A 16,165-nucleotide genomic window follows, 5' to 3' on the forward strand; every position below is an offset into this window, starting at 1 on the left:
TTATATACATATATAGAAAAGTATATATAGTCTTTTATTTCGTCTGTGTATGAAAATTGATATGAAAACGTGAACAAGGGGTACACACACCCTAAGTTAAAAGTTTTGTAATCTGCGTCTCAGCAATTGAGTTATCTACAAACTTTTGTAATTTCAATTGAATATTTTGTGGGAGTAGCACATGCAACAAAAAGTATTTTCTCAAGTAAGAAGAAAATCAAATTTTTATATACTTTGATATCCATTCCAGGTTGTATTGTCGTGAGGTGATAATCATATTTTTATATACGTATGTACATATCTTACGATACAACGTAGTGAAAGTACTTCTTATAGTTTTATGATGGAATCGAGATGACAAGTTTTCAGGTACCTATCTAGAAAATAACACTTTGTGATTCTATACCTACTATCACAAGGCAAAAAAAGAACTCTCAGCAAATATCTTTTGCAGGGGCTAATGCAATCAGCTTTGCAAACAAGAAAACTTATGTTAATTTTTATTATACATACATAGGTAGGTATTCTATATTTTTTGCCATTTTAATTATGTAAAGTTTATCTTAAACTGATTTTGAAAATACTTTTATTTAAGAAGAGAACAATTTTCATTCAGAGAATAATTTTCAGTAATATGTATAATATAAAATTTTGGGGAAATATGTTTATTTTTTCACAAAAGAAAATATGATTAGGGAACTTATGTGCTGAATTAATTTGCCGTCAATTGCGTAATAAATGTCTCACAGCTCTTCGATATACAATTCCATCTTCTCATACAAGAAAAAATCCCATGGAAAGCTTCTATTAGATGAATTCATTTAGAAGAAGCAAAAAGAGGGGCTTCCAATTGTACCATACACGTGCACAATTTGACATTCACAGAGATTATATTCTTTTACTTATGGGGTGCAAAATTTTTTTTCTTCTTTTTTTGTTCTGTCACCCTATATATTGCAAATATTTTCCTTCTTTTTTATGAATACCAATTGCAAGAAAACAACAAAATTAGGCAGTTTTTTTTATACAAGATAAATACAAAATTTTGACAACAAATAGCAACAAATCCAAATAAGTTGCATTGTGAGAGGCAATGTATCAGTTTCTTTCAAATTCAATTTACTTTATATTCATAGATTTCTCCTAATACGAAAAATACACATTTTCTTTTTTTCCCTTAGATGCCCCCTCCCTTAAATAGGGGATGCAAATGTAAATTGCATTCGATTGACAAGTATCTCAGGGGAATTTTGGATTCTGGAATACACGAACAATCAAAATTGCTACGTCCCTTGGCGTATGTTTCCATAAAGACTCTCCGATAGAAGACATAATCAAATAATTGAATAATCAACAATCAAGGGACCACTAAAGATCATCCAACTTCCTTAATATGAATTTGTATTTTATGAGGGGAGGGGGCTGCCTGTTCTGACGGAGTCTGAATTTAATTGTTAAAGTTTCAGGAAATATTGGAAATTATAGCAAATACTTTGCACATTTTTCTTCAATTCCAAGAGATTTTTTTTATCAATATTTTTTCTTTTAAATCTTTCTTTTAAGAAAATTAATTAATTTAAACACGTTGAAAGAATCTAAATATTTAAAATCAAATATTTTACACAAAGAAGTTATTCTTTAAGTCTATTTTAGAAAATTTTCCTCATGGAATGGGGGTTCTATAAGGTGACTCTTGACCGAAAAATTGACATTTTTGCACTGATGCGCATCCAGGCAGGAAAACTCATCCCCGTGTATATTTTTGCTAGACAGAAATTGCAATTTTCCGCGCAAGAAGCTCAAGAATGGCATATGAGATTAACCATTTTCTAGGCGAGGGGTTATTTATTAATGGCTGTCGCTGAAGAAATTGACGGAACCTCTCATATATATACACACTGTGTTAGAGGAGAATGAAAGATATTTGTAGGAAAAAAAATCCAAGGGAAATCAAGGGGAGGACCAGGCAGATGAGTTTAAAAGTGTCACTGTGACTGTTGAAAATATCTGGTCCGTGAAATTAAAGAGCGCAACTTAAAATCTCTCTCTCTCCCCCTATTTCCAACCACTCCCGTTTTTTTTTTTCATTATACACTGTGAAATGCAGCACAGCGCTCAACCCCAAAATTGGATAGAAGCGTTTCCGGGCATAGCGTCAACTTAAATTTGATGACGAAACTAATCCGAATGGATTTTCGCGCGTTGTATTCTCTTTCCTCCTCCTATATATCGCATGAAAATCCCGTGAGATTCCCACCAATATGGCGAGGAGGATGAGACTGCTGATTGATACTTCCATTGCCTCACTTCCAGCTCGTTCCCTGATTTGATTGATTTGACTGCGAGACATTCTCTGCCACTGCAGAATGTCTATCTTTGTTGGCGATTTTGTCATGCTTGAATAGATTGCTTAAAGGGGATATTCCACATATGTATATGTATATGTAACAAAAAAAAAGATATCTATCTATCTATGTGGTTAGTTATCTTTGCTAGTTAGTAAGTCACTTTGTCACACCCCTTGTAATTTTTCATATTTGAAAAATAAATCTTTTTTTTTATCCGTCTGATAACTTATCTCTATCTGTGGCGTATTTAATAAACAATTTCCAAATTCTATTACAGAAGTATAAAAAGAAAATATTAATTCATTGAATATTCGTCAAACATCTTCCATCCCCCTCCTCATACAGTACACACAAGCACTGTTTGAAATTTTTTATTAGGGATCGTGCCGAATTCGAAGTATCTCTTTTCGTTTTTTGTACTTTTATGTTTTAGAGTCACGTCTGGATTATCTAAATTGTCTCGACACTGACTTTAATCAATTTTCATAAAATGAGTGTGTGTGTGTCTCTGTAAAATGGATTTCTATTAAAAAAAACCCTCAAGTTGAGATTTTTTGCTTCTCAACAAAACGAAGAATCTCAACCACAAAATTTTCCCCTCTATTTTGTTAACTTTGTATACATCACCATATAGACTCTCTGCTATATAGCCTTTCTATATGCATTATGTAACTTAAATATTTATTTACATATCTATGTACAACAAGTACATAAGATAGAAATTTCTTGATATAGAAAATTTCTGGGATGATTTTTCACCAAAGACATGGCACTTTTGCAATGATCTGACATATTGTCAATAAATATTGAGGGTGGTATGAGATGGTTCCTTCAAATCATCTTCACACAGCGAAAATTGCTGTCATTACTGCTTTTTTTTGTTATGCCTTCTGGGCACTGTTATTGCGAGGGGTTTGTCTCATCAACACCCACCATGTATTGTTTACGTGTGTACCACCGAACCCCCGCAATTTTCTCTTTAGGCATCTCAATGGAAATGAAATATATTTTGTAATAAATTATCCTTCTATTTGTTTTCTATATGTATGTATACGTATAAATTGCTTAACAGTAGATTAGACAAAAATATTATTTGTTTTTGCCATATCAGCCGTAGAAGAAGATCGACAAATTGAATTATGAGATTTTGATTACTTGTTAGGTAAAAAAAGAAATGCTTTTTTTCTTAAAGAATTCTCTTTTTTTATTTCCCTTTTTGTTTATTTTTTGCTAGGTCCTTATTATTTAAAATTGCATTAATTTGAGCTCCTTGTTGTAGGTATACATACAAAATTTTATATGTAGGCGTCTACAACTTATAGCAACACAAGAATTTCTATGATAAGCACTTGAGTAAACTTCTATATAAAGTTTTTGTACTTGATACCACGAGGGATATATAAAATGTTGGAATTTTACGGGATCTTGCGGTGTTCACATAAACTTTAATTTCACAGCATGAATTACTAAATTAATAATAAACTTTCTAAGGGGCACACACACAAATTGTACTTTACATACCCCCAGTGTGTGGATGGATTTTTGGGGGAATAGATTTTCAACTTCGCACTCATTTTATCTCTTTGTTGAGCATTTATACATTTATTCAATTAGACAATGAATATGAGTTACTCTCACAGCCCTCCTTGGTTGGCGCTAAGAGAACTATATTATGTAGGTACCTATATCCTTGTATTTTGTCTCTCGGAGCTAAAATTCCGACTACCCAAGCATGGAATCTTTTCACGCACCCGTGAATGTTGATCTGATTAACGTGATATTCTGGCAAGCGTATCCCTTTTGCCTTAATTTTCAATATACAAGTATCATATGTATATCTGCACGTTAATCTATTAACCTTTGCTATATACTTTTACTCGTCAGTGTAAAAACTACTTAATATATTGCATAATAATTTAAACAAAATTAAAAATGGAAGAAAAAAAAGGTTTTAAGATAACGGTTAATTAGAAAAGAAATATGCATACATATATGTACGTACAAAAACTATTTATGAGATTGTGGCATTTATCAGAGTGTTTCATCTCAATAAAATCATGTAAATAATGTTGGTGTCTCTGGAAATGGTCATCGAATGGATTTAAATTGATTTTTAAACATAGTGTGGAGGTAGCTTCTGAAATTTTTAGTATATCCCCCCAACGTATACATATGTATATAGCTAAACTATTTATCAGTGTGAATAAATACGAATGTTTTCTTGGAATGTACAAGAACTAAAATACATATGTACATATACAATATATTTCTGCCGTAAAATGCTGCTGCTGAATAAGAAATGTTTGGAAAGTGAAATTTGATACTGCGGCGGCATGATCGGGCTTTTTGGATATAGGAAGGTCAGTTGCGTGTCCATTGAGACACTTGACCCCACATGATGGACCGGCCCATCGACATTTCTATACATCATCGCAAGCCGTTTGTGTCTAAATTGGAGAGACTGTTTCTGGGGTGTCGAATTACCCCCACATATATGTATATAGTACGCATTAGATATTCCCACAGGATGGGGGGCGGACAAGGGGCAAGATATTATTCAAATCCCTCCAGTAAAATCGTGTTCTCCATAGTTGAACCTTCCATGTAAGTGTGGCGTTAGATAAGATTATTGATGTAAAATGCAAATTGCATGTGTGGAGCTCTAAGCTATATAATATTCTAGCTATAATATAGAATGTAAGTTCAAGGATGATGAGAAGAACAAAATTATTGCGTTGTACAGACACATAGATATGCAAACTAAACATCTTCAACCTCTTCAACATAATACAACTTCAGAGATATTGAGGAAGTTTATATATATGTATACATATTAACAAAAATTAAAACTTTACAATCAATATAATAATAAGGTGTCAATTCTTTAGGAGGCAAAAAAAACTTAAAAGAAGAATTCCTTAGAATCCCGATCACCCCGATATATACCATGTATACTTGTATTTACAACATATTTATTACAAAAAATATGCGTATTTCCCTTTTGTGGTATGAAAATCAATAGAAAGTGGATGGCAGAAAATTTTTGACCTATTTTACGCTCAAGATTTTTTTCCTCAAGTTCTCTTTCTGCATGTTTCAAAACATTTGCTGAAGGGTTTGTTTTACACAAAATCTACCAATTATGAATGATTAAACTTTGGTAAAGAAAATGTAGCGTTTATTTTATTAAAACAACTTAAGAATACAAATTAGTTTTTTTTCGACTAGCTACTACAAAAGTTTTAAATGACATAAAAAATGTCAAAATTACTCTATATATATATATATGTATATAACCATTTGTATGTTACATAAATGCATATGAATTAGTTTGCAAAATAACAATGCTATATAGACGGACAGTTGAAAAAAAAATTCCATGTGAAACAGATGGAGCCAGTGCATGAATGCAGAATGTTCATTAAATATTCGTATGGGAGCTTTTTGTCGGGAGCTCAAATGTTGAAGCATGTGCTTCGGCGACGATCCAGCAGACTCCATCACTAGCGCGCTACTTTGTACGTGATTCACCCCGTCCAGAATGAGGGTGAAAAGCTGCCCGAATTTTCTCGACAAGAAGGGAAAAGCGAGATCAAAAATGCAAGAGTAAGCGAATAAAAAGATTTGAATGGTTAAGTGTTTTGGAACACTTTGCTTATTCTTTTTACTACCATACATACCTTCATACGTATCTATCATAAATATGTATGTACATATGTATATGTGAAGTTTATCTTTTTTTTTTCTACAATTTTCTGTTCAAATTTTAAAATTTTACTAAAATAAAAACAAATTCAAACCCTAAGAGTTTCAGCTTTTGTTAAAAAGTGCGTATAAAGTGCATAATTGTCAGAATTTTCCTCAGTCTTCCCTACAATATATTTTGAAGGAAAAATTATTTTACTATTATGGAATTTGAGATGGTTAGATTTACAACTTTATCATAAATAAAGGAAAACAATAACGTATAGGTACATTCTTCCGCGCCCGTGGAATCCATTAGAGATTCTTAACAATAGGGTTGGTCTTATTGTAGAGCAAGGGGGAGATACATAAAGTATATAATGTGAATAAAATCTAAAACTATATATTCTTTAGAATTCTATCCATAAAAAAGCTATTAATATAAAATTTAAATTAAGAAAAAAATATAAATTCTTAAATATTTATTTAGGCAATGTGAGCCAACAAATTTTTCATATTTCGTTATTATTATATTTTGTCCTTGATATGTATATTTTTTTTTGTTATAACTAATTTCTCAGGAAGGTTATTGCTTCCTTGAAGGGTGTGTTTAGCAAATCGATGAAGGAGAAAAGAAAGTAAAGTGATTTCTTGCATGAAGGTGTGTCGGTTCACGTCCTTTCGATTCATATTTTATATGCTTGTGCTTGTGTGAGTATTTTTATGAGCTTTTCACCACCCATCTATTTGAAAACAGTATGGTATGTATAAAAGGAATCCTGGTTGGTTCCTCTTTTTTTCCTTATATAAACGATAAGACACACAAAAAGTAACTTCATAAATTAATTTTCATCAAATGATAGAAATTTATGATAAGGACTAAATGGTTCTTTCTCGGTCAAATACATTATTGATGCCATTTGGGTGAGTCGAAACTCGAGTTTTGCGTGTGCTTTTCTGTTATTAGTTTTAGGTGTTGCTCTTTAGTTTTTTTTGTTTGTATCGAACCAGGGTCTTATACCAATTTCCTTCTCAATAAATAAATCTATGTGTACATTCTATAAGTGTTCGAAAAAAAAAAGAAAATAAAATTATAAATTTTCTTTTTCACGCTGCAATAATATTTAGGACCTTGTGTAGGACTTTTAGGAAGATAGCACAGGTCATTTTGATTTAATTTCCCTTGTACCCACCCGTGGAACCCTTTCTCCACTTCTATTAACAGAAAAAAATTCTTTAAAGAAAGTTGAAATTTTTGGATTGTATCGTGCACCCAAGGACAGACCCCTCCCGTAAAACTTCAACGTGCCAGGGAGAAGCATGAAAATATGATAGGAAATCCTGGAAAGGAAATTAATATCAAAAGTGAACACAAGTAAATTTCCAAGAAACCGTTGCATTCTGCACAGAATTTTCCATGAAAACCCTTCCGGTGCTATTATTACATGTGCTCACCACAACGTGAAAAACTTTTTCCAGACAGAAAGGGTATATGTATATGTATGTACATATGTACATATATAGGGAGTCCTAACATGGCTCAAAGTTGAATCCTTCTGTCCCATTATTGATTTGCGTGCTGGAATTTTTATATAATAACCATACACATTGGGCCTTATTCAGCGACCAAGAAACCCTTGAAATTCGCTTGAAATCTTGAAATTTCAGTACAAAATTCAAAGATTTCAAGGGTTTCTTGGTCGCTGAATTAGGCCCATTATATACTAATTTATATATGTGTGTATGTAACACACATTATGTGTTATGTAAAAGGTAACAAAGTCTCTATAGAATCTATATTTCTTTCCATCTAATGTGCTTCCTTTAGCATAAAAAAATCATCATTAAAACCAATATTAACTTACATTAAATATTTGTTAAGGATAAAATCATAAGGACAAAGGGTAAAAGTTCAAGCGGATTGAGAATAAAACAGCAAGAATTTAACTTGAAAAACCACACAAAGTGTGAAAATGTTCAAACCACAAGGAGTTGAGTGTCGCAAAGCTTATGACTGAGAAAGCACCTAGATTGACCGCGTTTTAATCCCTCCTCTGCCATTCTCAGTGACCAAAATTTATTTCTCACGCCCCCCTCCTCAGAATAAATTGTTTTCTATTTTGGTATATGCCAACACCTGCGTTGAAGAAAACTTTTCTTCACAAAACCATAATCCAAGGATTTTTATCGTCTCCTGTGAGCTTTTGTTCTTTATCTCAGCTTTCGTTTCCCTTTGAGGGATTTTTTTGTGTGTGAGTGTGTGTGTGTGTTGTAAAAGAAAACTTTATGCTCTAAGAAGACAAAGAATTTAATGACAATCATATGATACAATGTAATGTATATGTAGGTACTTATCATGCTAAATCCTCAATAACCCCTTCAAAAATTAATGTCATGCATTATATATTTGATCACCGAAAAAAATATTAAAAATTCTTCTACTTGTAAAAGGATTATTGACGAAAAAATGTATCTTTCAGCTAACTATGTATATGTGCCTTCCGCGAGGCTCCCCCTTTTGAGTTACATGCGCTAAGTTCCGGACTAGAAAAATTCTAATCTCATCAAGATTAAGAAGGGAAAGCATTGTGTGCAACGGACGAAATAATGTGTGTGTGAGTCGTTCAATAAATCACAAATGACATTTAATTTCCTGTATACGCGCATTCCATTCCTTATCTTCCTGCTTGAGTCCGTTCAAATAGGAATCCACACGAAAAGTTCGTCAATAAGTGCCAAGAACATACACACACCTACATTTTATATCAATTCATATATTAAGATGATTTACATGTTTAGTATATTGCTAAATTCTACTAATATGTATACTAAAATACTTAAAATATAAATAAGGAAACAGATAGAAATTGCCGGTTTAAAAATAAGAAAAGAGAGAGAGAAACATTTAGTGATGTGTCCCAAACCAATCAATATATAAAGCATGTAAACGTGTTAAATAAACCAGTCTATTCTCAACCCTCAAAGTGTTCATATACTTTATTGGCGACGAGCGGAGCAAATAACGGCAGAGTGAAAAAATTGAAAGTGTGGCCGACCGCGTGTGCATGAGAAAAAAAGTGAATTTCCACGAAAAAAGGCAAGAAAATGCCAAGAATGGAAGCGGAACAAGCTGGAGAAGCTTCAGGAAGTGGCACGGGATCAGCCAGGACCCTCACAGAGGGAGTGCAAGGACATAGTAGCTCATTTGGCTCAATTGAACCATACATTCACGACGAGGGAGACGATTTTGAGGAATATCTCGAAAGGATGGAGAGTTTCTTGGACACGAATAGAATCACGGACAGCGTAAGGAAGAGAGATGTGTTCATCACTTTCGCCGGAAAGGAGATTTACAAGGCTCTGAAAGCCGCAATTCAGCCAAGGAAGGTGAGGGAACTCACATATAAGGAAATGACTCAGGTGTTAACCAACAAATATGCGAGAAAGAAGAGTCGAATTGGGCAGAGATTCAAGTTCCACAATAGAGTCCAAGCAGAAGGAGAATCCATCGAAGATTTCGCTCAAGATTTGCAGTTTTTGGCACAGTCTTGTGAGTACGGAAATGCTCTTGATGAATCGCTGCGGGATAGATTTGTCTGTGGTCTCAGAAATACACGGATTCAGACCAAACTGATCGATGACGATCAAGCCACTTTCGACCAGGTGTTAAGGACGGCACTGAACATGGAACTCACAGAGGAGAGTGTGAAAATGATACATCCGTTAAAAACGGAAAACATCGCGAAAATTGCCCATGTGAAGCAGAAAGCGCCATCCAAGCAGAGAAAAGGAGGAACACCATACATCAAGTGCTACAATTGCAACAAGTGGGGATCCCACGTGGCAGCAGAATGCAAAGTGAAGAAGAAATCATCAAGGAAGGAATTTTCGAGAAGGGAATCGTCAAAGAAGGAAGCCAAGAAGAAGCACGAAGTGAAAAATCTACAGTACATCGCCAGCGACAGCTCCGACAGCTCAGAAGGATACCGCATAGATAGAGCTGTCCACTCATTGCGATTAGGATCAATTCTTAAGGAAGGAAAATTGCGCAACCATACACCAAATGAGGTGGAGCGAGAGGGCTCGGTAAGTGATCCAGTTTATATTGAGGTAAGTATGGGTAAGTATAAAATCAAAATGGAAATTGATTGCGGTGCTCATACATCAGTAATGCATGTAGATGATTATAAAAAATATTTCAGCGAGTTCCCATTGCGAAAGTGTGCGTTAACTTTATCAGTAGTTACGGGAGATGATATTGCTATTGTTGGGCAAATTAAAGGGGAAATAAAAATTAAATTTGGCTCAGGGAGAAAGCAAAAATTCGAAAAAATGAGAATTGTGATAATCAGTTGTGCGCATCGTTTTATACCACTCTGTGGGCGCGATTGGATTAGTAGAATTTACCCACAGTGGAGAAATACATTCAAGTGCAATGCGATTAAAGAGAAAGAGAATAAGAGTGAGGAAAAGAGAAATACGAAAATTCTTGCAAATGTTCTTGAGGAATATAAAGATGTCTTTGATGTTTCGGACAACAGCCCGGTGAAGCATTTTAAAGTTGATATTGTGCTGAAAGAAGACGCGAAACCCATTTTTCACAAACCTTACACAGTACCTTTTGGTATACGCGATGAAGTGGAAAGGGAAGTAAATAGGTTGGTGGAAAATGGCATTTTAAAACCAGTACAATATTCCCGTTGGGCTTCACCCATTGTGGTAGCCAAGAAAAAAATGGCAAAATAAGATTATGTGTGGATTGTAAACTTACAGTGAATAAATGCATAGAAGTAGCTCATTACCCTTTGCCAAGGACGGATGAATGTTTCTTGAATTTGGCAAATTGCTCGGTTTTTTGTGTGGTAGACCTAGCAGGGGCTTACCAGCAATTAGAAGTTGCAGCAGATTCACAAGAACTTTTGACTATAAATACCCACAAGGGATTATTCCGATTTTCACGATTAATTTTCGGATTAAGTTCAAGTCCAGCGATTTTTCAATCCATAATGGATCAAATTTTGTCCGGAATTCCTCAAATCTCTTGCTTTATTGATGATATTTTAATTGGCGGGAAAAATGTAGAAGATTGCGAGAAAATTTTAAGAAAAGTACTTTCGAGGTTGAGGAAATTTAACGTAAAAGCAAATAGAGAAAAGTGCGTTTTCTTTAGAAATTCCGTTGAGTATTTGGGACATTTATTGTCCAAGGACGGCATAAGGCCATTGCTGGACAAACTCGAAACAATTAAATTAGCGGAAAGACCCCAAAATGTGACTCAATTAAAATCATACATTGGCTTGTTGACTTATTATGGCAAGTTTATAAAGAATCTTGCAGAGAAATTATCGCCGCTGTACCATCTTTTACAAAAAGAAGTTCCTTTTGAATGGACTGATTTGCATCAAAAAACGTTCGAAGAAAGCAAACTTTGGCTGCAAAAAGATAATTTCCTGATTCACTATCAAAGTGAATTGCCACTGACGATCAGCGTAGACGCATCGGCAACAGGAGTAGGCGCAGTGCTATCGCACATAGTAAATGGGGTAGAACGACCTATATATTTTGCTTCCTCAACGCTGTCAAAAGCGGAAAGAGGATACTCGAATTGTGAGAGAGAAGCTCTCAGTTTAGTATTTGCGGTCAGAAAGTTCCATAAGTACATTTATGGGAGAAAAGTCCAGGTCTTTACAGATCATGCGAGTTTAAAGGAAATATTCGGCAACATAAAACGAAGTAGTGCAGTTGCTACGGCAAGATTAGCCAGATGGGCGATACAGTTGGGCATGTATGACCTCAATATACAGTACAGAAAAGGTACACAAAACGGCAATGCGGATTTTCTCTCAAGATTCCCTATAAACAAACCTACGGGAATTAAAGAAATCAAAATTAATTTTTTAGATATAATTGGAGTCATTCCGTTAAAAGAGCATGAGTTGATTAAAGAAACTGCGAAAGATAAAGTTTTACAAGAATTGAAAAAGTTGATTAAAACAAGATATCCTAAAGATCATGAAGTTCAAAATAATGCATTAAAACCTTATTTACGATTCAAGGCGGATTTAACGATTAACAATGAGTTGATTTATCTGGGAAATCGGGTAATAATTCCAGAAAGTATGCGCGAGAATGTTTTGAAGTTAATTCACGGCGGGCATGAAGGAATCGTAAGAGTCAAAATGTTGGCCAGGTCATGCTGCTGGTGGCCTCGAATTGATTCCGATTTAGAAACAATGATCGCAAGTTGTGAAATTTGTCAGAAACATTCATCCAAACCAGCAAAAATATCTTTAACGCCTTGGAAAAAATCAGAAGGTCCATGGGAAAGAATCCATATTGACTTTATGCATTTCGGGGGTAAAACGATCTTAATTGTAGTTGACAGTTATTCCAAGTACATGGATTTATACTTGATGACCAATTCTAACGCGGAGGACGTTATTTCGAAACTGAGAAATTTGTTTTCTACTTGGGGTTTACCACGAGTATTAGTTTCGGATAACGGACCACCATTTTTCTCAAGAAAATTTCAAAAATTTTTAGAAGTAAACGGTATTAAGTATGTATCCACACCACCCTATCATCCGAGTTCTAATGGGTTAGCAGAAAGGGCAGTCCAAACAGCAAAGTCATCGCTCAAGAAATTTGTTGCAGATGCACGATACACAGATCTTTCACTAAAGTCTATGTTGGATTTATTTCGTTTCAGGTACAATCATTGTCCGACTACGACGACGAAGTGCTCACCCAGTAGTTTTCTACTAAGCTACACACCCAGATCATCGGTTACGATTGTTGATGACGACACTAGCACGAACACGGACGAATCTCAGAAGGTATCTGGCAAGGAGCCAGTAAAGAGGAAGGACAAGTCAGAATCCTCCAAGGAGGAAGGATCAAAGCTTGTAAAAGGGGGAGAAGCAGTACGCATGAAGCGTAAAGAAAAGGAAACACTTGAAGTGGGACAAAAGGTTTATTATTGTTCACCGTTTGGATGGAGAATAGGCACAATTGCCAAGCGTTTGTCTAAAGTGGTTTATATAATCACTATAAATGGAAATCGAATTAAGGTACACCGCGACCAACTGAAGAAGTACACTCCGAACATAAAGTCTGGCGAATCTTCACCAAATCCTGTAGAAAGATCATCGACTACAAGTTCGACACCCTGTTCAACAGGAACCTCATCACGAAGTCCGAGGAACTCAACAGACGATGATGTCTTCTATAGTCCAGCGGCATTGTCACACCCAACACCGAGATTGATAGAGACACCACGCCGAAGCGGCAGGTTATTGTCAAGACCGCGAATCAATTATAAAGTGTAAATTAACTTTTTAAAAAATGTAATAATTTTTGAATAAGCGAGGGGAAGTGATGTGTCCCAAACCAATCAATATATAAAGCATGTAAACGTGTTAAATAAACCAGTCTATTCTCAACCCTCAAAGTGTTCATATACTTTAAGTAATTCCTTATTTTACAATTTTATTTCCAATCATTTTAAATTTAACAAGCATTGCTTTCCTTCCCAAATAGAACGTTATGTTGAAAAATCGTCCATCATCGTAAATAAGGGTCCTCTCCCTTGCGGAAGTACCCACGTATAGTTGTGCAATTAAATTTACCGTCTATATATGAAGGAACTAAGAGTACTACTGCAATATTCACGGTCGGAAAGTTCAAAGAACTCGTTTAGAATCATTTTTTCGTTACCTACTTATATAAAACTCAAGGGGTGTTTATCTGGCGAATCTTTGGAAATTTTTGGCGAATCTTCGCGAATCTTGACGAATCTTAGCGAATCATCCGAATCATGGCGAATAATCCGAATCTTCACGAATATTGACGAATATTGGAAAATATTTACAAATATTTGCGAATTTTGATCAACATCTATATAATAAAGAAAGGTCTGTTTGTTGGTAATCTTCGTGTCTGTACAGCTATACAAATCTACACCGTTTGACCGATCGTGATGAAATTTGGTACAGAGGCCCCTTATAACAGGCGGTTTCAGATTGCCGTATTCATTTTCCCCCCAAAGCCCCCCTTCAGGTAGCCCTCATAGAGATTTCATGCAGTTTTTGCAAATTTTAGAATTTGGCGCCTAAAGTGTTGTATGAAATTGATTTCTTCTCTTTCCGAAATTTTTCCCCGGGATTTATATTTGGCCTCAATCAAACCATCACAATGTTTTTTCCCCTAAAATTTGCGCGAAGCGCAACAAATCTCCGCGAAGCGGGGCGAGGTAAATTGGAGCGAAGCGACAATTTACCTCGTTCTTAATAATTAGTTAATGTAGGATTAACTGACTACTTTAGACCGCGTTAAAACTTCGTATGAGTTATGTTTTAGAGGTTTCAGGTGGTTTAGTTACCCCACATTACGTAAAAGTTGGAGTGACATTTTTGTTCCACCCGGCTTACCGATGGTGGTGGTTTAAACATTGCCTTGTAACTCAAGAACGGTAACAGATAGAGACTTCGGGTTTGAAGTTTTCTATAGAAATGTGGGTATAAAATTTCATTTTTTCGCATTTTCAAAATCCAAGATGGCCGCCGTTCGCCATTTTGAAATACCGTCAACCACTTCCCTTGTTGCTAGAGGTCTGAAATTTTAGTATGTTGTAGGGCTCAGTAAGACGTTTTCATCGATAATTCATACTTGAAAATCGGTTAAGCCGTTTAGCAAATATGGCGTCCTAAAGCAAAAAGTGTTTTTTCGATATAACTTGAGAACGGCTTGACCGATTTTGATCATCTTGGTATCAAATGAAAGGTTTCAAGAAGCCCTACAACTGTCTAAAACATTCCGAGTTTCAAAAATGACCACAAGAGGCGCTAAAATCAAAAACAAAAATTGCCTAACTGTAAGGGGCAATATCTCCGAATCCCCATTATAGATTTCCTTTAAATTTTGATATGTTGTTGCCTGACTTAATATCTTTCACATAAAAAAAATTGAGACATGTTTTATTATCTTTTACGACGTTTCCAATATATTGCCATTTAACAAAATTTTTGCATATTATTATTATAGTTCAGAAGGTCATATCTCGAGTGTTGCTTGACCAATTTTACTAAAATTGGACACAAATTAAAGGTTTTGGAGAGCTATATGATTTTCTGAAACATTAGAAACCTTAAGCTATAAAAATGCAAAGATAAATATATATAAACTGCAAATATAAAAATTAAATATAGCATGGATGGAACAGTATAAAGCGAAAGAACGGTAAGTAAAACTTACGGGCTGTGATTCTTTCTTTGTCAGTGAAATGTGAAGATGGCTGAAAATTGAGGATGAGCAAATTTTGAGGAGAGACTTACTCGCGAGCCGAATCACAGCCAACGCGCAGAAATTTTGAAGAAAACCTTATAATCGTGGTGGGCGTTGGCTGTGATTCAGCTCACGAGTAAGTCTCTCCTCCAAATTTGCTCATCCTCAATTTTCAGCCATCTTCACATTTCACTGACAAAGAAAGAATCACAGCCCGTAAGTTTTACTTACCGTTCTTTCGCTTTATACTGTTCCATCCATGCTATATTTAATTTTTATATTTGCAGTTTATATATATTTATCTTTGCATTTTTATATGTTATATATAATGTATATATCTATGCATTTATATATATTTTACTTTACTTTTATATATGTATATATAAAACGCCCCGCTTCGCGGGGCGTTGGTCTTATGCAACTCAAGATATGACATGTTAACTTTAAAACGCGATATCTCCGGAACGGCTACATAGATTTTCTTCATTTTTGGCATGGAGCTAGATAATATAGTCAGCTATAACATATCAAAATTTGAAGCAATTCTATAAAGCGGTGCTCGAGATATTCATCGAAAACTCATCGAAAATTTTGTTTTCGATTTTAGCGCCATTTGCGGTCATTTTTTGAACTTGCAATGTTCCGAGCAGTTATAGGGCTCATTAATATCTTTCATTTGAGCCCGAGTTGATCAAAATCGGTCAAGCCGTTCTCGAGTTATGGCCGATTTTCGATGAAAAATTGTGGCGGCCATATTGGCTAAACGGCTTGACCGATTTTCGAAAATGAGGTATCGTTGGAAAGGTCTTGATGGCCCCTACAACATATCAAAAGTTCAGATCTCTAGCTAT

The 16,165-nt window shown here is 35.0% G+C and overlaps 2 protein-coding genes across 7 annotated transcripts in view; both read left to right on the forward strand.

Annotated features, from left to right (window-relative positions):
• The window catches only part of LOC129796640 (teneurin-m), a 124,230-nt gene that overhangs the window by 82,962 nt on the left and 25,103 nt on the right, over positions 1–16,165 (forward strand). The window lies entirely within an intron of this gene.
• LOC129796641 (uncharacterized) lies at positions 9,001–13,471 on the forward strand. 3 transcript variants are annotated; one of them, XM_055838745.1, is made up of 2 exons: positions 9,001–10,118; positions 12,742–13,471. In XM_055838745.1, exons 1-2 carry the CDS (start codon positions 9,138–9,140, stop codon positions 12,784–12,786), a joined length of 1,026 nt encoding a protein of 341 aa, XP_055694720.1. In that variant the 5' UTR covers positions 9,001–9,137; the 3' UTR covers positions 12,787–13,471. The 3 variants fall into 3 exon arrangements, with proteins under 3 accessions (XP_055694720.1, XP_055694719.1, XP_055694718.1); XM_055838744.1 differs by having other exon boundaries at positions 9,005–10,142; XM_055838743.1 differs by having other exon boundaries at positions 9,007–10,494.

The sequence above is a fragment of the Lutzomyia longipalpis genome, chromosome 4, assembly GCF_024334085.1.
Source record: "Lutzomyia longipalpis isolate SR_M1_2022 chromosome 4, ASM2433408v1".
NCBI lineage: Eukaryota > Metazoa > Arthropoda > Insecta > Diptera > Psychodidae > Lutzomyia > Lutzomyia longipalpis.

What these genes read in the sequence shown, in the direction of transcription:
- LOC129796641 (XM_055838743.1), top strand. Translation starts at nt 9,138, where the DNA reads ATGCCAAGAATGGAAGCGGAACAAGCTGGAGAAGCTTCAGGAAGTGGC. An exon ending in TAAAGAGAAAGAGAATAAGA is followed by an intron (nt 10,495 to 12,741) that starts GTGAGGAAAAGA and finishes ATTTCGTTTCAG; the next exon opens with GTACAATCATTGTCCGACTA.